This window comes from Ixodes scapularis, unplaced genomic scaffold (genome assembly GCF_016920785.2).
Source record: "Ixodes scapularis isolate PalLabHiFi unplaced genomic scaffold, ASM1692078v2 PGA_scaffold6__148_contigs__length_123643588, whole genome shotgun sequence".
NCBI lineage: Eukaryota > Metazoa > Arthropoda > Arachnida > Ixodida > Ixodidae > Ixodes > Ixodes scapularis.
In genome coordinates this window covers 121,994,471-122,016,402 of record NW_024609881.1, presented here as the reverse complement: position 1 = coordinate 122,016,402, position 21,932 = coordinate 121,994,471, and the positions used below count along the sequence as shown (strand labels likewise).

The window sequence follows — 21,932 nt, the reverse complement described above, 5'->3', positions numbered from 1 at the left end:
GCTGCCCCCTGCCCGCTGTTTTAGGGTTTGTGGCGTTGTTTCTGGTAGGCGTTTATTTGCGTTTAGGATGCTGCGATGCTGTCCTTCAATTGCAAACCTAAATTATTCTTAAAAAATTTTTTATTACGCTTAAATAATTTATATTATTGCATTAATTTATTTTTAAGCGTCCGTGATTTTCTGGAAAGCGTAAATCCCCAAACATTGAAGCTCATAATATTATCTTCCCCATAGCATAACCTGCCAAAAAAAAAAACAATCTGTAAAGAAAATATAAAAATTTAAAATTGTGAATACGGCATTCACGTAAATCTATAAATAACAATTTTATTTTTGTGTGTAAATTACCAAAGTTGATAGGTAGCGCTAGCTACCATACAAATATTATTTTTGAATGTAAATTTTGTTGTCTATTGGTTTATACTTCCTAACGTCGGGGGCCGACATCTTCCTTCTCGTTGGAGTTGCCATGGCGTCCAAGATCGCCCGAATTTCTCCTCTAAAACACCATGCGGTAACGTTTTAGATCTATTTTCTAGTTTACCTCGCGTGTTCTGTACAAGTACGCTCCCATAGATTCGCTATTTTCGCTAGGGCTTGCACATCGTACACCGAAAACTGAGATTGCGGTGTGGCGATATGTCCGGTTCGGCCCGTGAAGGTTACGCAGGGTCACTTTTACTCTGCACAAACTATCCTGTGTAATTTTTAAAAGGAGCGACTAGGACAGGCTAGTATCTCAAGTTGACCATGCAAAGTCTGATGTCGGCTTTGTATGCGTCCTTAAATTGCTCCACCTTACCATTGGTGTTACACGCCTGGCGATGCCCATCGCGTGCTACACAGTTGTCGATTTTGCTCAAATTTTTTCCTCACTAGCAGCTCATTGCTATAACATTCTATGGCATTTCTTGGCTTTTCCAGATACATTCCAAAAAAAGCAGAAGCCCCCTTTTCATCTAGGGGGCTGTAACGAACCGCTGGACTAGGAACTCTTTACGAGCCTTCAATTCTTGATTTGCAGTGCCGTGCATATTCGGTGAGAGTGGCTCCCAAAGCATCGGTAGCCCACTTCGAAGCCCTGCCCAAGCAGGATGTAGAGGTAAGTACGCTCTATACATCCATGAGAAGTTGACTATGATAGTTCGTATGTGTTGATGGATTAGTGTGTGTGTTCCTGGAAGAAAATGTTGATGGATGGCAATGATGGGGGGGGGGGGGGGGGGGGGAACCCCAAATGGTGTTTTGTTTTCTGTGTGTTGCTTTATCTGGACAGTCAAAATAATAATTTTCTTTATGTTTAGATGTGCGTTAACATAAGGCTTCCATTTGTGCACTGTGAGATTCTTCCTTACCACACGCCCTTGCCAAAACCTCATTCATTAAATAAATGCAGTCTGTGAGCGTAGTGCAAGCACCTTGCATTATTTCTGTGAGAAAACGAAATTTGTCTGTTTGTTTGTTGGTCAAGTTTCAGTGAGCTGTGATGCCAGGTTGTGTTATAACCTTCGTAACTTGAATGTGGCATTGAATTGGTAACAAAATGGCTGTCGTCTGCTCTGTTACAAACCCGTCGTCTGCTTCTGAAAATGACACAATAGGGTGTGTGCACACAACATTAATTTAACATTTTGTTGTTTGCTGTCAGCATGTAGACTTGGAAGCATCAGTAATCCTAGTGGGCGGTCCCAGTGGGCCCATATTGCTGGCCACACCTTAATACGCAAAAATAAACAACAAAACATTGCTTGTAAGGTCTGCACCTACTTCTTTTCTAGCGTACTTTGCGGTAAAACACCAACGTAATGCATTGTAGAAAAAAAAAAAAAGGTGAAAAACGTTTAGAAAAATTTGTCTTTCGCTTACGATTTGCCGTGTTCTGTTACCGCCTGTAGCCCCCTGCCATTTTTAGATGCATAATGTTACAGACGTTTCATTCGAATGCTGCTTTGATCTAACGGTGGCGATTAAACGTCCGTTTCAGATGACCACTCTTCCCAGTGGGCTGGTTGTCACATCGCTGGAGAACTACTCGCCCGTGACACGCCTCGCCATCATCGTGAAGGGGGGCGCCCGTTATGAGGACGGCAGCAACCTGGGAATAACACACACCCTCCGGAACGCCGCAGGACTGGTAAGCCGACCACTCCGCCATCTTGTATCGGCCGTCGGCCATCTTGTTTCTGCATGCACGGTCCAACAAGTTTACTGTACTTTTCTGCAATGCAGGCAACCAAGAACTGCTCCAAGTTTGCCATCACCAAGAACATAGAGTACCTCGGTGCTAACTTGACGTGAGTCCTGTTTGTTATTGGCTCGTTTTAGTAATCGTGATTATTTAGAAGCGCTCGACATCGCCTTTGCATGCCCTCGATGCCTCTTGTTAAATCGTCGTGCTGGTGCATTTCTATCGGCAGGGCCACCACAACCCGAGAACATCTTATCTACACCCTGGAGTGCAACCGCAATGAGGTGTAAGTCGAGTATATTGTTCTCTTTATTCCTTTCTCTGGCAGTGTGATGCTTTGGACTGACAATCCAGGGGGCAAAAAACGACAACCGGATTGCCAGAAAAACGTGCTTTTTGCGTACGACTCATCACAGTATTAGGCAGTGGAGAAAATCAGTCATCTGCACTAAGTCTTTATTGCAATCTCTTTTGTTCACGTTCCATTCATTGTAAACGCACTATGAAAGAACCCAAGTGCACACCTGATCTCGCCACATTGCCGTCTCCTTCCCCCCGGTAAAATCTGTGTGCTATGGTTATCGTCACCATGGCGTCAATGCATCTGCTGGATGGATGCACATGCGAATGCAGAGCCTGAACGCAGGAACAGTTCATGTCCAAGCACTAAAAGAGAACGACTATTAGTAGTTTTGTGTCCTTTTAAGAGAACTGTTCAGTGGCTGTTAAAGGTGCGTGTGACCGAGACGTATCAATGTTTTAAAGGTCATATGCAAAGGAAACAGATTTTCTTTTTAAAGTCTATAAAAAATTTTAAAAAATCGTAAAATTAATTTACAGCGTAAAAAGAAAAAAAAATTTGAGAGCTATATTTACGGCGCTAAGCAAATTTGTAGTTGGCTTCCGCGGGAGATCGCGGAAAAGTGCAGCTAATGTTTCATGGTGCTTGCACTTTTGTAGCATAAGCTACACTGTCCGAGGTTGAGCAGTTTCGCGTGGCTCCTGGAGAGCCGTGCTGCGCATGCGTGAGAAGCAGTGACGTCACACAGCACCCAGCTGTGGCGCCGGAGCCGCCGCGCACCTCGCCGGTCTGCGCATTCCAGAGGAGTGACATCATAGCCGCGGCAGACACACTGGCGCCGCCGCGTGCCCAGCTGTGCGCCTCCGTTGCACAGTAGCCAAGTCTGACGCTGCACTAGAGCCGCTTGATAGCACCTCTCATTTTGTGCGCATGCGCAAAGGTATCAGTGGGGTATACATATAGCGGGGCATTTGCCAGTGTGGTATAGCCTTGGAGAAGGAGAGCGAAATTGCTGCTCAGCGGCGCAGAAGAGCGAAGAAGCTTAACTCATCGGATCCCAAAGTAGTTGCCTGGCAATTAGCGATTGAGCGTAGGAAGAACGAACAGAAGAAGGCTGAACGTGCTGCGGAGACACCGGAGCAAAGGGAGGAACGTCTAGCAAAGCGGCGTCGCCAGGAGGCTGAGCGACGTGCCCGACCGCTCACGCCACGTAGATCCTGGCATAGCCGAGCTAAGCCACTGCAATTTTTTATTGCGAGCTTTCTATGGGCTTTAAAAGTTACTTATTAATCTTTGTTCTTTTGTTGCACTTCTATCTTTAACAAAATATTTTGATATTCAAGAAACAAGTCTAAGAAAATCGTCACTTCCGTTTTGACTTGTACAACTGGAGCAGGAGCTGCAACCTGCAAGCACACCGCTCTCCGTAGGCACATCGCTGGCCTCGCAGTTTTCCACAGGGAGGTCCTCGTAGGGGCGGAGCCCTAGCTGCTTAATGCAGTCAAGAAGTCTACGCTTAAGTTCCGGATCCTTTGCAAAAGACGCAGACTGCCAAGGCTACCACTGCCAGCACAGGAACCCAACAACACAGCGTGCACCGAAGTTGAGCGGGAGTTTCACGAGGCTTGCATACGTTTTTCAGCCGAGTAGCCGAGCCAATTCAAGCGGCTTACCTCTCTTCCCCGCAGAGTGCACAGGGGCGAGAGAGAAAAGTGGAAAGGAGGACTGTTAGACCTCACTTAACAAAAAATTGTCTCGCGCCGTGAATATAGCTTTAAAAAAAAAAAAAGTTTTTCATTGTAAAGTAGTTTTATGGTATTCTTTTTCCATTCAGGCTGTTCAAATCTTTTTTTTCCCCTGTATATGTTTTTTAAGAAAATGCTCAATTTATCTTGACCCTTACAGATGTAGTCGGTACACATGGAATATGTTTCTGTGGTATATTCTTCGGGTTATGTGGTGGATGTTGCAATTTTTTTCTTTAGTTATAGCAGGTTTATTCCAAAAAAGACGTTTATTTCAAACTTTTTCCTTTTTTATGTTTTGTTGAGCACGTCTTGTATTTCTTGTTTCCTCCCATAAACCATTTGAACACAAATGCCAAATGCTGTAACGTCGGCGTTAGGCGTCTAAATAGCTAATGGAGGCCTTCGTGGTAGAGACAGCCAACTAGCTTTGTGTTTATCCAGTTAATTGGAGCGGTGGTAAAATGTAGAGCTGACAATTGTGGTGTCGTGGGTTCAATTCCTGTTGGGGTGCATTCAAAATATTGTTCTTCTCAATTTACTACCCTCTTGTACAGATTATCCCCTGCAGTGCGTGTTCCACACTTTGTGATGGTTTCCGCGGCATTTTGTCACACTTTCTTGGAGGAAACACTGGAGGGAAATTGTTTTCAATCGAGTGAGCTCGAGAAACGTCCAGGCCCGTGCCCTGACGAGACCCTGCCGCACGTGCAGGGGCACCGCCTTCAAGTTTGCGACGGAGGTGGCGCTGTGCCCGGCGTTCAAGCACTGGGAGGTGGACGACGCAGCCCCCACCATGAAGCTAGACCTTGCCATCTACAGGCAGAACCAGGAGGCCGGTGGGTGAAGGCGACGACGGGGCGCTCTGGCGCCCTGGGAGCCTTCTTCTGTCTTGACGGCTTTGCATTTCTTCCGAGTCTTTACTTAGCTCGGTTTATTCCAGGAACCTACCGTAATATTGCGAGATGTGCTCCAACCGCAAAAGATCCCGCCCCCTATTTTTGGAACGATTTGCTATTTTTAACTTTTTTTATTGTACACTGAAAGTTAGCTCACTCATTTTCACCCGGTTTGTTTTCAATTCTTTGGTGGGCTGTCTCTCGAGATATTACGGTAAGTCCTTGCACCTCAAGCACGGTCTATACAAAAGTCGGCTCATTCCCACTTACCGTTCTCTCGGCCGTAAAGCTCCTTTATATTTTTTTCACAAAATATATCGCTAACCCGTACGACTTTTTATTCAACCATTCTCTGTTTCGCCATTCATTGACTGTCGGTTGAGAGTGGGTATAGTTAAATGTAGCTCAAATCATTTTACCAGTTACTGTAAACGACTTTCTATCTTTGGAGGCTCAGCATTTCGCGCATTGGGCAAAGTGTGGTTTTCGGGAATATTTCACGGGCACAAGATTTTGCAAGTTGGGGTTATATGCTCACACACTTGTGACCAAAGGAAAACATATTCGGGGGGTTTATCTCTCGCAATATTATACGAGTGGCGCAAATTTGTGACTCACAAAGATAAAGTTTAGAGTATTTGACCCGAAAACATCTCTGGAGTGAAACCACCTTGTGGCTTCCATACTCTGTATTGGTAATGATCTATCGCTTAATAGTGCTATTAACATTCTTTACTCATTTGAGCCGTCAGGAGTGATGGGTAACAAACGGCACTGGGCCACGGACGAAGTAGAGGACAAACGGCACTGTGTTTGTCTTCCGTCTTGTACTCTGTTTCTGCCCCTGCGACGCTTGTTACCCGTTAAAATTGCAACCACCAAGCCCATTCATCAATGCTTCTCTTTATTCCTCGTCATACCCAATTCTCTCTGTAATTTTGGTGGCGCTGAAGGCGTTTAAATAAATAAATACTATCATCCCGTGCAAAGAATACAATAAGAGTGGCACAGAAAGCTTTATGTTCAAAGGCATTATGAGTAAAAAAAAGTGTGGCTACCTGCCATTAGAGTACACTAAGAAAAAGCACCAAATTATAGTTTGAAGTCGGGGACCACATGGAAAACGATTGGCAACAAGGTATCGGCAGAAAACTTGAAAAAGCATAAGAGATTTTCTATGTAGTTAATCGTTGCAAATCGGTGTTTATCTCTTAGATGTTAAAATTAGGTGTCTGTGTTCATTCCATACAGGCGTAAATCAAGCACTTAAAGGTGATTGAAAATAAATTGCACTCATAAGCGAGCAGTCGTAAACAACAGTTTGAGCGTGAATGTTTCTTTTGTTGGTCAAGCTTCCCCGGATCACCGGGTTTTTTTATTTTGAACGACTGTCCCTCATTGTCCAGTGCTCATGGAGGCCCTGCACGCTGCCGCGTTCCGCGGAGGCCTCGGCAACTCCCTCTTCATCGAGGACTTTATGGTGGGCAAGCACACCCCCAGGGCGGTGAGTGTGGAGGGACTGGAACTTCCTGTCTACATAGATAGATCTAACCAGAGCCACTGCAGATTTAGATAGATCTAACCAGAGCCACTGCAGAAACTGCACTTGGAAGCAGGGTCCCTTCGGCCATAGTGTTGCTCAGGGTTTCTGTACTTATTTCAATGTCGAGAACCAGAGTAAAAAACGTACGGAACTTTGCAGCGCATTAGTAATGGCCCCTTAATGCGTCGAATGGACCTTTTTCCAGTAAGGAGTGCCCCATGACGGTTTCGCCGCCTACTACAAATGGAGGGCAACCGGACTCGCCTTCTCCCATAGGAACAGATTAGTGTCGCAAGAAGACAGTGCCCCCCAAAAATGGCGAAAGGGTGGTCAAGGTCAAGTGGAAAGGGTGTGCGCGTGCGCAGACACTTACTGGAAAAAGGTCCATTAAAGTATTTCTGTGGGGTCTTTAATTCTTAGTTTATCAAAGTGTTTCAGTTGCATTGCCCTTTTCTCTAACATTCAAATCTTGTAAGAATTACGCAGCGTATTAACAATGCACAAAACTTTCTTTGCTCTTGAGGTCACAAGTGTATGACTGTCGCCAGCTTTTGCCTACATGCCTGCCAAAAGGCGCAGGAGGTGCTTTTTGTTTTGCTCACTAAAACTGGTTGTGACGGGCCAAAACAATATTACTAGGGCCTCCTAAAGTTGTATCAACCTAAAATAGGCCGCCCCACTGATAAGCAAGTGCCTCCAGACTTTGTTCCTTCGTAAGTCGGAGCGCGACCGAAACCATTGACGGACAAAACTAATCGGGCGTTGCCTAAAGTTCAATGTCGCAACGTACGTTGTCTTTCAATCTTTATGTAATCACCTGGAAAACCAGTCAACCACAGGTACTACAGTCTTCTTGCAGCTTTAATCTGTGTGCCTTCGACCATGCTCCGATGTACAACGAAACAAGGTGTAGGCATCCAGAAACTGCCACCACGTGAACAAGTGTTGTGTAACATGGATGGACGAAGGATTGTTGTTAGGGTTTAATGACGAGAGAAGAGAGTGCTGCCCCCCTAGTGTAGCTCTCTTGTAACTCTGCGGTTCACAGATACAGTGTAGGCTCTAAATCGATACTAGGAACAGCGCTGACTCAGCATTGACTGAAAGCCTATCTCTACTACATCCAGCCCATCTCTATACTTTGCCTCCGTTGGACAAGACAATGCTGATTTTTAAAATGCACAGTGGCCCAGACTGTCACGTGTGGCAGGCTCGTGTTGCACTATGCAACAGAACTGGAAGACACACGAACAAGGTCAAAGTTGTGTGGTAAAGAAAGTGCCAAGAGCTCCAAAAGTTTCAGCAATCCCCCCCCCCCCCTCTTACTCCTCCTCCCCTTCACAACCTAGAACTAGTCAGATGTCCACGTCTCCAAGATTCCTGGGAAGAACTCTGACTGTGGTGTATGCTTGAACTGGGCCTATTGCAGGTGCTCTTTCAGGTAAGGGTGCATCCGTCATCTAACATCTCCTTGTCTTTCCCAGCTGGCGGAGTTCACCAAGAACCACGTGACCGGTCCGCGGGTGGTGCTGGCCGCGGTTGGCGCCGAGGGAGACCGCCTGGTTCATGCGCTGAAGCATCTGGAGCTGAGATCGGACCCCGGTGCAGAGTTCCTGCCCTCCAAGTTTGCTGGCAGTATGTGTCCGTTCTTTTATTTACAAAAACAACCTGCAGCACCGAAGCATTATAGCAGGTGAAGCCTAGTGTGACAAAACAGAAAAACAAAAGGAAACGCAAAATCAAGTTAGAAACATGCACATTAAAAATGGGAATCATGTACTGTAAAATAGTTTGTTGTTGGGCGAGTTGGTGAACGTTTGGATATATGGTTTTGCTCAAAAAAAGACGAACACAAGAGAGAGAAACAAACACGAGCGCAACTTACAATTGTATTGAGGAAACCTTTAGAAAACATACAGATATATCGTCAACTACAATACGTCCACGCATGCGTCAAGTCACTATCACACAGTCTTGGGTAAGTTACTTTTAAAAAGTAATTCGTTACAGTTACAGTTACTTTCAGAAAAAAGTAGCGAAGTTACCGTTACAGTTACCGCAACAAAAAAGTAACTCGTTACAGTAACAGTTACTTTTAAAAAGTAACGACGTTACTTTTCAGTTACTTTTTTATAACGCAAAAAATAGGAAAAACTAGAAAACGCCCCTCACCAAGTTTTTTTGCATAAAATTAAACAGTACGCTTTTTACTTCACATTATAACTTAGCAGAAGTTGCTTCTCGAAATTATTGTTTGAAAATTTCCTCGCCACGCAAATCAAAATACGAAACATGCGCAGTGTGGAGTACTGGCGCTAATCGAAATACGGAACATACGCAGTGCCCTCCGCGTGTACTGTTGTTTCGTGGTTGATTCACCGGATTAAAAAGCGTTTTTATAGAAAAAGGAAAAACCACTGAATAGATAGTGCTTCAAGACACTAAGATGTAAGTGTTCAGTCACAAAGTTCAAGCGCGTGCGTAAAGATAACAAGATTTTTTCTCATGATATCTACACGTGGCTATATTCGGGTCGTGACTCGTGAAAAAGAACGTATTCACAGGTTTGTGAAAGGCCAACTGGACACTCGAAATGTCGGAATAGACTATTTGGAAAGTGCAAGGAAAATCTAAATTGTACTCGATCAGTGATATATAATTCATAAAACACCGAAAAGTAACGACAGAACGACAGGTCAAAGGTAACGATGAAAGTAACGTCGTTACTTTCATCGTTACCTCAGAAAAAAAGTAATAGAACTACAATTACAAGTTACATTTTAAAAAAGTAACTCGTTACAGTTACCAGTTACCAAAAAGTAACGAAATTACAGTAACGCGTTAATAGTAACGCGTTACTACCCAAGACTGCTATCACACGGTCGTCACAGAAACTTGTGAAGGAAGCGTTTTTCAGCATTATACAAACTTATCGAGGTATCGCTCACACATTGGTCGCCTTTCTTTTTGATAAAGAAGGCTTCCAACAGCTCACGTGCTTTTTGTCCCTTACTTCTACCCAAAATTGCTGTGTCAGAAAAACGTGGCTCACACTTACAGTTTCTGCAGTGTGCAGGCAAATGTGCCCTTTCATTAGTCTTTAAATTTTGAGCATGCTCCCTGAGACGGTCGTTGGCACACCTTCCCGTTTGCCCCACGTATGTCTTCCCACACGTGAGCGGGATTTGATAGACGACTTCTGTTTTGCAACCAACAAACGGCCTGGCATGCTTTGTGCTGCATCCTCGCTTCTGTCTGCTTTCTCCAGTAATGCGAGGGCAGAGTTGGCCGAGTTCTGTCGGAGCTGTAAACACAATTGGTACCCCATGTCTGTTCGCAACCTTCTTGAGGTTATGCGAGAGTTTGTGCACGTATGGTACCGCTTCAGGCCTCACATTCCTCAGTGTTGACTGCATCCTTTTTCCAGCAATGTGTCCCTTCACTCTTTGCAATATGGTTTCCGCCACACTCCTCAAGACCGAATCAGAGAAGCCCGCTGACAATAGCCGAGCCAATTGGTTGCTAAAGCTAGCCTGTATCCTGTGAGCACACGACTTTCTGAGGGCGGACTCGAGGCAAAGCTTAGCAATTCCTCTTTTAACTACCTTTGAATGGTCTGAGTCATACGGCAAGAGTTCCTTTCGAGACCGCGGGGAATACATCGAACAAACGTGTTCTTCCAAGAACAAAAGGTTCAAGTCTAAAAACTGAAGGCTGCCCTGGTTGGGCAGCTCATGTGTAAAAGACAAGCCTTTGCCATGGCGTCTAAAAACGTGTAAAACCTCATTTACACCATCAGTGTACGTCAGAGAAGTCTGCTTTTTAAAAACAATTAAAAAATCATCCACGTATCTAAACACTCTACAAACATCAAGCGTCCGATCAATTGCTGCTAAAAAAATGTTGCATAGTATAGGGGCTACACATGAACCAATGCATATGCCTTTCTTCTGTAAATAAAGTTGATTGTCAAAGGAAATAAGTGCTGTTAAGGTACGCTTCTAATAAGGAAATAAAAGTGCCTAACAGCACTTTTATGGCGAGAAACCCGGAAACATCTGAAGATGTGAACATGCGAACTACTTTGAGTCCTTCGTGATCAGTGCTCAGATCCACATATCTAGTTATGGAAAGTATAAAAGATGTTAAAAAGCCTGGGGATTCAAGTGTGTCGATTACTATAGACCCTTGAGCGTCACAGCGGTCAACGTACAGCGAAACCTGTTTAGAACGAACCCACGTACAGCGAATTATTGTCGATATCGAACTCGCGGAAAATTTAACTGAAAATGTATGTAAAAAGTACTTTTTATAACAAACAACATATTGGCTATATCGAACTTTTTCTACCCCGGGAAGGCTTCCAAAACGTGCAAACAATTGTCTCCTAGCCTGTCCGTTCCCCCGCCTCATAAAAAAAGTGGGAAAGAAAGAAAATTCGAAAAGCTCAAGTTGCGAACAAAATTGAGCGAAGAGAAGCGATTCAGAAACTGGAGAAAGCTAAAAAAAATACACTTGCACGCACTTGCAAAAAGTAAGAAAAACACTTCATCCCAAAACTGTTGCCCATGAAGAGAAGCGATTCAGAAGGGGAAATAAGCTAAAAAAACACACTCTGCACTCAAGCAAAAAAAAAAAAAAAAAAAAACACTTTTTAGCAGGTGTTACAAGGTGGAAGCGAAGAGATGAGAAAGAAAGAGAAGCTCTTGCCTTACAGCGAATGCATTGTGGAAGTTTGTTTGCTTTAAATGATTTTTGCTATATCGAATTACTTGCTATATGGAACTGATCATAGCGTTTCTTGGCTGTTTGTTATAAACGGGTTTGACTGTAGTGTCCCTTCTCACAAACGTGCAGGCGAGGTGCGTCACGAGTTTGGCTCGTCCCATACGGCGGCGGCCATTGTGGTGGAGGGGGCGAGCGCCAAGAATGCCAAGGAGTGCCTGGCCCTGGGCGTCCTCCAGCACATCCTGGGCACGGGGCCCAGGGTGCCGTACAGCGCCTCCGCGGCCACCAAGCTGGGAGACGCGGCCGCCAAGGTCGCCGAGCACCCTTTTGCGGTGAGCGGTCACACTCTCACTCCACCGCAGACTTCTAGACCAGGGGTTCTCAAACTTTTTGGTCTCACGGAACCCCAGGAAGCCTCAAAAACTATCGCAGAACCCTCGCCCCCCCCCCCCCCCCCCCCCCCCCTATTTGCCGACCGAGAAGCAACAGATATACAATTGTAGACAATTTTGCTTGTGTTGCTTCCCATATATCCCCACCATATCAATCGCGATGTCAGTACAAAGTGAGATGAAGGCGCTTTGCATGGTCCTGCCGTGCAGCCTGCGGCAGGGGAGGGGTAGGGGGGGATTGGGGGAGGGGGGGGGGTTGCAATTTGGGTGTTCGCGAAACCCATGAGACCAGCTCGTGGAACCCCTGTGTTCCCCGGAACCCAGTTTGAGAACCCCTGCGATAGACAAAAGCAATTCGTCACTAACTCCGTTTAACTTTAAAGAGGAGCTCTGGCAAGATATTGATAGTTGCTGATTTCACTGAAAATTGGTTCAGCACATTACTAGACATGTCTGCACTAGCAACCGAAATTACAAACTGCAGTAATTTTTTTTTTTTTTTTTTTCAAATTTGGTTTGTGAAGCTTAACTGGCAACACTGAAAATGTGACGTCAGACGTTGTACTATATGGGGCTATACGGAGGCATTACAGCTTGTTTCTGATGGGTTACGAGGTCTTGATGGTGTGAAATGAATTCTGATTAAGGTCGTGCCTGCTGAATGATAAAGCATCCACAAGATGCAGTGTTTTTTAGGCTGCCTGCTCGACTTGCAAGTTTTACAACGTGTGACGTCACCCCGGTAGAGAGCGCAGAAAAATTTGAGCGTTGGCTTTGGCATCACCTTCATTCGCCGTTTTTCAATAACTACAGTGTGGTCCACTTATTGCGATACCACATATAACGATGTAACGCTTATAACGATCATTTTCTAGAGTTTCTAGTCTAGAAATGATCAGATTCTACTCCAGATACAACGATAATCGGTTATAACAATTGAAATTTCAGGTTTTCTCATTATTGTTATAAGTGGATTGCACTGTATTTTGAATTTAGATTCGGCGTCCCTGCCAAGCATGTGCGCTCGTGCAGCGTAAGCACCTTTTGGGGAAACATGCTTGTGTATGTAACTTTGGCTTGTGTTGCACATAAAGTGAAACGGACTATACAGTAAAACCTCGTTATAAAGAAGTTGAAGGAGCGGTCATAATTATTTCGTTATAACCATTAGTTTGTTATAGCCAATGTCCATTTCTTCCAACTATACAAGCAAGGGGAATTATGATTGCTTTGTTATATCCATTAGTTTGTTATATCCCATTTTGTTATAACGAGGTTTTACTGTAAATGCTTTCGCATTTGAGTTAACACGGTCATCCACTATAGTCGTTGAAGATCTGCGTAATACACACCGACTGACAATAGAGGCCAATATGTAAAATCGTTCGCCATCTGGCAGAAAATCCTTCCCCTGCATCCTCTTCCATCTTCCTCACACTCCTTGTTCCTCTTTCTCGTCTGAAAGCAGTGAGTCTGGGAAGTGATCCTGGCAGAAAGGACTGAGTTTCCTCCTTTCTAGTTACATGTTAGGAAAGCACAAAAGCCCTCCAGCCAAGCACTCTAGTCAGGGATGGGCAAAATACATGCAAATATGTATCGAAATACAAAAACAAAATAATTCGTCAAAATTGTATTTAATTACAAATCTAATTACATTTCCAAAAAAGCATTTAAGTACAAAATACAAATACAACCAAATGTATATGGGGTTCTCCAAATACTTTTCCAAATACATTCCTCAAAATGTGCGTCAGCGACTTCAGCGCACCTGCAACGCACCTGCAACTTATTTAGCCAGTCAGCCTGTGAACGTTGATTTCGTCACTATTCTTGCCCTGGAATAGCACCGTAATCACAAAGTCACTAAACGCTTGTGCTTGATTGAGAGACACTGCATTCGGTGCAGAACGTAGTTTTCTTCCTGCTCTGGACAGTGACAATAAATTTGAGGGATGTATTTTCGCCCACAAAATTGTATTTAATTACAATTGTATTTGAAATACCCCACGTTTCAGTATTTAAATACACACGTCAAATACATTACCCAATTTGTAATTAAATACAAATATGAAATACACAAAGTATTTGAAATACGTATTTCAAATACTTGTATTTGAAATACTGCCTATCCCTGACTCTAGTTATATTCATTTTACAAACTCGACTTTTTTCTGCATGTCGCACAATTTGTGCTTGTTCAAAACATTCAAAGTTTGGCAGTGGATGTCAAACTAGGGCAAGCGATCAAAATCCGTCTTAAGGGGGGACACTCCCTGGGAGTGTCAACTTTTGAACCCTTGTCTTAAAATTAATGAAATTTACAGGGTAGGCTGGTGGTCATGCTAGAGAATGCATAACAAAATTGGAAGTCTGTTGGCTAAGTGGGAAGGAAATTAGAGCAGCTTCTATCAGCAACACGCCTACATTGTTTAGTTAATCTATCGTCTGAAACCCCCCCCCCCCCCCCTGAGGTCACGTGACTACCCGCAGGTGACGTGACCCCCCCCAGTACCCTTCCCTCCTCCTCCTCAAGAGCTGCGCTCCAATTCGGCGTTACAGGGAGTTGTAAACGGCTTTCCTTTTTTTTTTGTAAAAAGTAATTTATTTCTATCAATTTTCACTTCTGCAAAATTGGTAAACTTTTTGGTCTTCTGTGTCTTGGACACAGTCAACATTTTTTTATAAAAGACATCCATAAAGTGACAAAAAAATGCCATAGCCGCACTCCTTGTTAAATTTCAGTCAGGAAAAGTGATGAACGAGCCTTCCCTGTATTGATTGCCATTATCAAACGATAGATTGACTAAAATGGAATTTATACCAAAGAACGGAGAAAAATGTGTTAAAAGTGCTCCAAACCCTACCTTTTCTTTAGCTTCGGTGGACAGAAAATAATTTATAAAAAATTAACTATGCAGTGTAAACAAGTGAAAATTTCTGGGAATACTCTCTAGATGTTGGTGGAGGTAAATATGTAATTTTTCAAAATCAACGTTTTTTGCAGAATTTTTTTTTTCTGGGCAGTGTCCCCCCCTTAAAGTTATAATCTCTGGTCTTTCACAAAAAGCAAGCGCTTTCCCCCAAAGGCCTTTTTTTTTTGTCTGGCAGGTTTCGGCACTCAACATCAGCTACAGCGACACGGGGCTCTTTGGCGTCACAGTGGCTGGACATCCCAACGAAATGGACAAGGTAATGCGGTCAGCTCCGTAAATTCAAGTTGATGGTTGTGTAAATTCAAGTTGACTGGCCTGTAAAAGTCAGGTTGACAAGTTGGTAAATTCAGGGCTGACGGGTCTGCAAATCAAAGTTGATGGGGTTATACCCAAATTTAAGTTTGTTTGAATTATTGAGATAATTGGCTAACTGTATGACTGCAATAAATGGGCATTGTTGCATTGCCACGTGGCTTACAGTGAAACACAATCTTATACCATCACCTGCGTTTCCTGTTGACGTGGTATAGTATGTGCAGGTGGTTGTGTCATTTGAACTTTCAAATGATGCCAGAGTGTCATATGGTAACTTATTTTTTTGTCAAATGTGATTGAATACGCTTTCTTTTCCGTGTATTATATTGCTAATCATTGTGTGAAACCTGTAACTGCAGCGAGAAAAAGAAACAATTTTGGAGTGGACAAAGGGAAAGGAAAAAGACACAGTCTTAGGTTTTACAGAATAAGATTAAGCTCATTACAACAGACCTGGTTATGACAGACGTTTGGATAGAAATGATTTGTGAAGTTTGGTTGGTTTTCCTCTACGCACTATTGACTCAACTTCATATCTGCATACCACATACTCCTTTTACAACAAACCGAAATCTTGGTCAAAATCAAGGTCTGTTATAACGAGCTTAGACTTACCACAAACTCGCCTCCGCACTCACTGTCCTTTCGTTAAGGATATTGTGGTTGTGCTGTTTCGATAGGATACGGCAAATGCTTCATAATAATGTGTAATTTCATGTGTTTTGTTGGATTAAGCGGGTCAAGCTTTGCAACCAATATCAGTTTTTGTGGCTCATTTACATAAACTGTAAAACTTGAATAAATAAAAAAATAAATAAAAAAGATCAGTGTACTGAGAGGCTGGCAAACAAAATTAATGACCCTCACTTTTCTAAATTACAAATTGTCTTATATTTCTAGGCTTTTAATTGCAGCACTACATTTGGTCAGAGAATGAGCTTTTGGCAATACCTAGTTTATTTTTTCGGAGCTTGGTGAGTTTGGTGAGTGATGCATGCGTCTGTCACTCTTTCCCCGCCCAGCTCACCAAGGCCGTGATGACTCAGGTGCGAACAACTGCTCAGAAGATCAGCGACAAGGACGTTCAGGACGGAAAGTATGTCGCATCTTAGAAGAAAAAAATATATAAGGCTAGGAGGGAAAAGGCTGCTTGAGCAAGCTGGCAGAGAGAATATTTTCGTTTTCTATTTATTCTTTTGGCTTTAACTAGTGGAAATAAACGAGGGGGAAAAATAGTTTTGTTGCATCCGTGGGACTTTAGGAGTGATTTCATTATAACGAGGACTATTGTATCTCCAAATGCGATGTAGGTATTGTTGCAGTGTGCATTCCCTCGAGTCTCTGTAAATAGCGCGTCTACTTTGTTTGCATTAGGAGTGATTCCCAGAATGGTGGGAATTAAATGCTGATTTCCCAATCTTGAAAGCTTTTTCGCCCTACAAAGATGTTAAGGTTAGACGTTAACTGAAATGACGCAGTAAAGTAGACGGGAACCCTCAAAGTCTTTCGGGACGCTCCTACCATCCATCCAGCGACAGCAAGCAGCTTTTTTCGTTGTGCGAGGGATGTTTTTAATGCCAGATGGCAGCTGTGTATGTTGTCAGTTGAAAACTTTAATGTCTTTGTTTGTTGGTTCTTGTTTGGGTGGGAGGGGGGGGAATATTGAGTTGCCACAGAATACCTGGGTTAATTGAGAAAATTAAATGCGGTTTTTGGCCCGCAGAAATAATTGTGCAACACAGAAAGCTGGAGCTTGATGAGAATGTGACGATAGCGATGGTGGCAGAATGCGAAAGTAACGGAACATGACGTTGCCTAGGTCAAAAGATACGAGAGGCAAACAAAATTTTTCTACGAGCCGAGGTCCACCTGAGCCTAACGTTCATCAAACCAAGAATTGACATTGTGGGCACTTGTAGCATTTTTTTTGTGTAAGAGATTGTCAGAAAGAAGGGAAACAATATAGTCTTTCTCGCCGACAAGTTTTTGTTTGCTGCAATTAATGCTACCGGTGCCCACGATGTAATCTATCGGCTCGACGAGTGTTCGGCTAGGGGGACGTCGGCTCATGGATACATTTTGTTTTTCTCTCGTCTTTTGATCCAGGTAAGGTCATGTTCTCTAACCTTCGGATTTTGTCGCTACCGCTAGCGTCACATTCTCACGGAGTTTCAGCTTTCTGCAGTGCATAGTTTATTTTTGCGGGCCGAAAAACCATGTTTAAATTTTTCGTCGGGCAATGTATACGTGTTTGTATAACTCAAAAACAATCCGTGGACTATACATGTTCAAAAGTTAAAATTTTAGGTGCTGCGGACTATGCGAAAATTTGTTTTTTCTAGTGTTGCTCAAATATTTAGATTTTCGAATTGTACCTTTAAATAATAGGCTATTGGATATTTGCTTCGAGATGAACTGCGACATTAACCCCTTGCATACGCACAGCAATACTTTATTTTAAATGGGCCGCTTGCGTTAAAATAAGACAAAAACATTTCCTCGATTTCCAGGTGTCACATCTTGCTCTAAATCGGGACTTCTGGTCAGAGTCCCACTGACGTGCAGACGCCAAAGTTGATGCAATGCTTGCAGGATTCACATTCCGATTCCTAAAAATCAGAAAGGCTGAAGGATATGCCTGAGCACTAATTCCTTTCAAAAAGAAGGTCTTCTATTTCTTTGTCAGCTAAAGCGGACTTCCAAGCAAAAGCCACATTGTTTTTGCGTGAACGCTCACAAGCGACTGCTTGTTCTTTCTTGGCTGAGTGGAGCATTCTTTCTCTGCCAAGCAGCAAAACGAACGAGCAAACTATTCGAGATAAATGGAGCAACATGGGTGGCTTTGCCATCTGTCAGAGAGGGCGCTAAACAAGCGCCGAAACTGAAATGCGAGTCACTCATGGTTAGGCTTTATGGCACTCGGTATGGTAGACAAGGGGTTAATTGTTTCCCAGGTGTCGATCGCTGTCAGTTAGCCCTGTTGAGTGCACTTTTTACCAAGCACCTGTGCACTGACGGGGAAGCAATAGCTGCGGAGCTCGCGGGCTCTGCAGGTATTGTTTCCTCGCAAGTGCACAGGTGCTTTGTGAAAAGCACCCGTGAAAAGCGCGCTCGACGGTGCCAGTTATGCCAGAGTATAAGTGAGGCAGCAATGTCTCAACAACCCACGCTCATCATTTGAGCTTGTTTTTTTGTTTTTCCTATTTGAAATTAAAGAAATTATATTTGCAGATGGCAAGTGGATTTCTAAACTCCCTCGGTTAGGATAACTTCAACCATATTGTTGTTTACATGCCTCAGTTCATAAATATAGCTATATTAAATTTAACTGAGCGTAGACGTGGACAAGTGAGAAATTAGGAACAAGTTTTACAAGTTGAGCCAAATTTTGTTAAGTGTTGTGCACGGTAGTGAAAAGCTTCGAAAAACAACTCAATATTTGATTAAAAAAATGTTCGGCCGAAATCGCTATTTGCTTCAAATTCGTTTTGAACTCAAAATCCACTATTCGCACGTGACTAGTTTCTTCCAAGATTGATCGTTACGAAAGACGCGATGAAATTTGTGAATAACAGATTATGTTAACAGTGATTTCTGTATGATACAAGCTTTTTTGTGCACTAATAAAGTGGTTATTTTTAAAGGCGTCCTTTGTAGGAGAATTTTTATGTGTAGGCGATGCATGAGGTGCGTACTATCTAAGGAAAATCCCTTTCTCTTCATCCGAAATTTTCCCCTGCGGATTACACGCTGGGTGAGGGCTGTAGTCCGGAGAATATAAAGCCGTTACCGATGCTTTTGTTCTTGTTTGAATTTTTCCAGGACGAGGCTGAAGGCGGCACTGCTGTTTAAGCGTGAGGACCAGACCAACGTGGCGCTTGAGATGGGTCTGCAGACGTCGCTCTTTGGGCAGGCCTGGGACCCCTCGGAGGTGGAGAGGTCCATCGACGCCATCACCACCCAGGACGTGGCCTCCGTGAGTGACGCCGGGCGGCCATTTCCTCTCTTGACCGAAAGAAACCGAAAGGTTTAAAGGGACACTGACACCCCCCAAAAATTTTAGAGCGCAGCTCCTAGGTGCCCGTTTCCGGCTTGAGCGGCGTCGGCCGTCGCCGTCGGCCGCCATTCGAGGCAAATGAGGGTTCCTCGAGATAAGAAAAGATTTGAGAACCCCAGTCTCTGGCGAATTTAAAGATGTGGACAGTTCGAGGCACGTACGAAATAAATGCGGCAGCAGAGTTCGAGACGTCGTCCATCCCTTTATTGTCTCGTCCACTTTAGAAATGCGTGGCAGGTAACTTCCACCGGCTTTCCTGCACTTTAACCGCTTTTTGCTTCAATCGTCATTTGCGACTCCTCGCCCGACAATCGTGGGCACCAATGTTTTATGGCGTAAGAGATGCACCTTTCTGGAGAACGGCCACCCGCTCAACCGAGTTCTGTGATCCAACAAATGTATGGTGTAATAGACAAATGGGCCTGCAGTTTGCCTGGCCAAGTGACTCGAGTTAGAACGAGCTTTGTTCACGATCACACCTTCCCGTCACGGCGCTCCCCAGATACCACTCAACAGTTGCAAAAATGATTGTCTACTTTTGTCTTACAGCAGAGTACTACTAAAATCTCGTTCATGCACTTGCATTTGCTTGCGACGAGAGACCACGCTGCCACGCTGGCGCCGTTTATGAAGTGGCCCCAGAACTGCATTTCATGAGAGCAAAGGTTTTGCGGAATTTGCGAGATCAAATGTACGATCGTTTGTGAGAAATGGTTGTTTATAACATTGTCAGAAGTTTTAGGAGCCAAGAAAGAAAGAATGATGCGGCAAAAAAATGGGGAATATTTATTTATTATTTATTTATTTATTTATTTATTAATACTGCTCACCTCGTGGAGGCGATAGCAGGAGTAAAACTGTACATATTTGAAAAAAAGAAAAAAGTGCCGTTATACACAGTTCAAAATCTCGGCAGCGCCTTGCTGCAACGCGACACAGACAAGCAAAGTGACTCGCTCATCCAATCCCATCGGAAAACGCTCGCGAATATAAAATGCATAATATACAATCAAGATGCCACTCACACGTACAACAACTATTTACTTTTCTAACCGATTTGGGATACGGAAACTGCCTTCCACGGCTACCCATTATATGGCGCCACTGTGTTCTCCCGTCGTAAGAGGCTTTAAGGCAGACAACCGTAAGCAGTCGCAATGTTGGAAGCAGCCTCGAGCCTCATCTCAGCAGCAACGACTCGATTGTTTTGCAGGTGGCCGCTCGAGTCTCCAAGGCCAAGCCGGCAATGGCCGCCGTCGGACGGCTTCACAAGACGCCCCACGTGGACGAGCTCGTCTAAGACCGCGTCCCGCCACGTAGGGGGCTTCTCTCGAAAGCTAGTTGGATGCAGACGTAGTCTGTTTGTTGCCGTCTGCTGTGTGGGCCACGTGCATCGTTGTTGCTTTTCCTGCCTTTTTTTTTTTTTATTTAAGACGGAGAGCGCACATGAGAAGATGGCCAGGCTGCACAAAAAGAGGTACAATAAAGAACTTGCTTATCCTGCACTGCGGGCTCAAACTCCGTTCCTTGTCGTTTTTTTACCCACGCGTAACATCTATACTCTGTGTCACTAGTTGTGTGCAGTATAGGCGAAGGCAACACCGGGCAAGGGGAGAAAGGGCAAGCACTGAAAAGGCTGGAGAGGAGGAGAGAAACCTTCTCTCCTCTCTAATGTTTCTAGTGCTCTCCCTTTCTCTCCCATCCCACCTTCCTACTGCTCACCTTTTCTCTCTGCCTGGCGTCGCCTTTGCCTGCACTGCACACAACTGGTGACACGGACTAGGGAGTTGTCTGAAACATCTTGTTGTGTAACGTCCATTTACACCACTTTGTAACTTTTAACCTATAGCGTTGCCTCGTCATTGGGAAATAAATATAGCTTAGCACAGTAGGACCTCTGTTGGTGTTGTGCCGCTAAACCCATCACAATCATCATCATCATCAGTCATCTAATAATTGTAGGTCCGCCTACTATGTGTTACGGATGTTTGCTGGACGGCACATGTACCTGGGTGTATGTGCTTGTACAGCTTCAAGTTGGTGTCTTTCATGCAAATGTTTTCTGTGCAAGTTAAAAAAAACCACACCCAATTGAACATCTGCTGGTATAAAATAGTAAAACGTTTACGCCGGGATGAATGCATGGATAAATATTTAGGGCATTGCCTCGGAGTCTTCGGACATAGTTTCTGCTTGGCTTGAAAAATAACTTCAGCAGCTGATGCAACCAAGTTGGTCAGGTAGCTGTCTGGAGGAATCTATCTGCTCGTAACTGCTATGTCTTTTATTATATGAAGACTATCTTTGATTTTCATAAATTTATGTCAATTTAGTAATGACCGTTTTTATGAAAAATTTGCTATCTTGTGTGTAAAAAGTTCTACTGGTTGACATGATAGCTTAGTCGATTAGCATAGCACAGGTGTACTCGAGCTGCACGGAAATATTTGACAAGCCACCAATGTCCTGGACGTGTGTGCTTGTGGAGGGCAGTGCATTCCACCTAGTGGTGTTTTTAGCCTAAAAAAAATTATCATTCATTTTTTTTTTTATTAATTTTAAGGCGAATAAAAGCAGGCGGAATCCCTTAAACGGAAACAAAAGAAATAAGGGGAGATCGATGGCCGAGTGGGCGTCTCAGCATGGATGCTCAGAGCGTGGAGCGAAAGCTTGCGCTGCAGAACCTCCTCCCGGTTCGATCCCCATCACCTGCCCGTTTCGACCTGGATGAGTTTCGTACCGGCACGCGTTTGTGGTGCGCGGTAACGAGGTACTGCACTGGCTAAATTTATCATCTGCAGCTAAGACACCGGTCACCCGTAGAGGCGTAC

The 21,932-nt window shown here is 44.0% G+C and overlaps 1 protein-coding gene across 1 annotated transcript; it reads left to right on the top strand.

The window, feature by feature from the left end:
* The first annotated feature begins 257 nt into the window (after positions 1-257).
* LOC115327493 (cytochrome b-c1 complex subunit 2, mitochondrial) lies at positions 258-20,619 on the top strand. The gene is made up of 13 exons (XM_029988550.4): positions 258-514; positions 1,025-1,102; positions 1,985-2,134; positions 2,230-2,294; positions 2,418-2,474; positions 4,949-5,073; positions 6,540-6,637; positions 8,161-8,311; positions 11,534-11,736; positions 14,905-14,985; positions 16,067-16,140; positions 18,867-19,020; positions 20,315-20,619. The coding sequence occupies exons 1-13, from the start codon at positions 470-472 to the stop codon at positions 20,399-20,401; spliced, it is 1,368 nt and encodes a 455-aa protein (XP_029844410.2). The 5' UTR covers positions 258-469; the 3' UTR covers positions 20,402-20,619.
* The last annotated feature ends 1,313 nt before the right edge of the window (positions 20,620-21,932 follow it).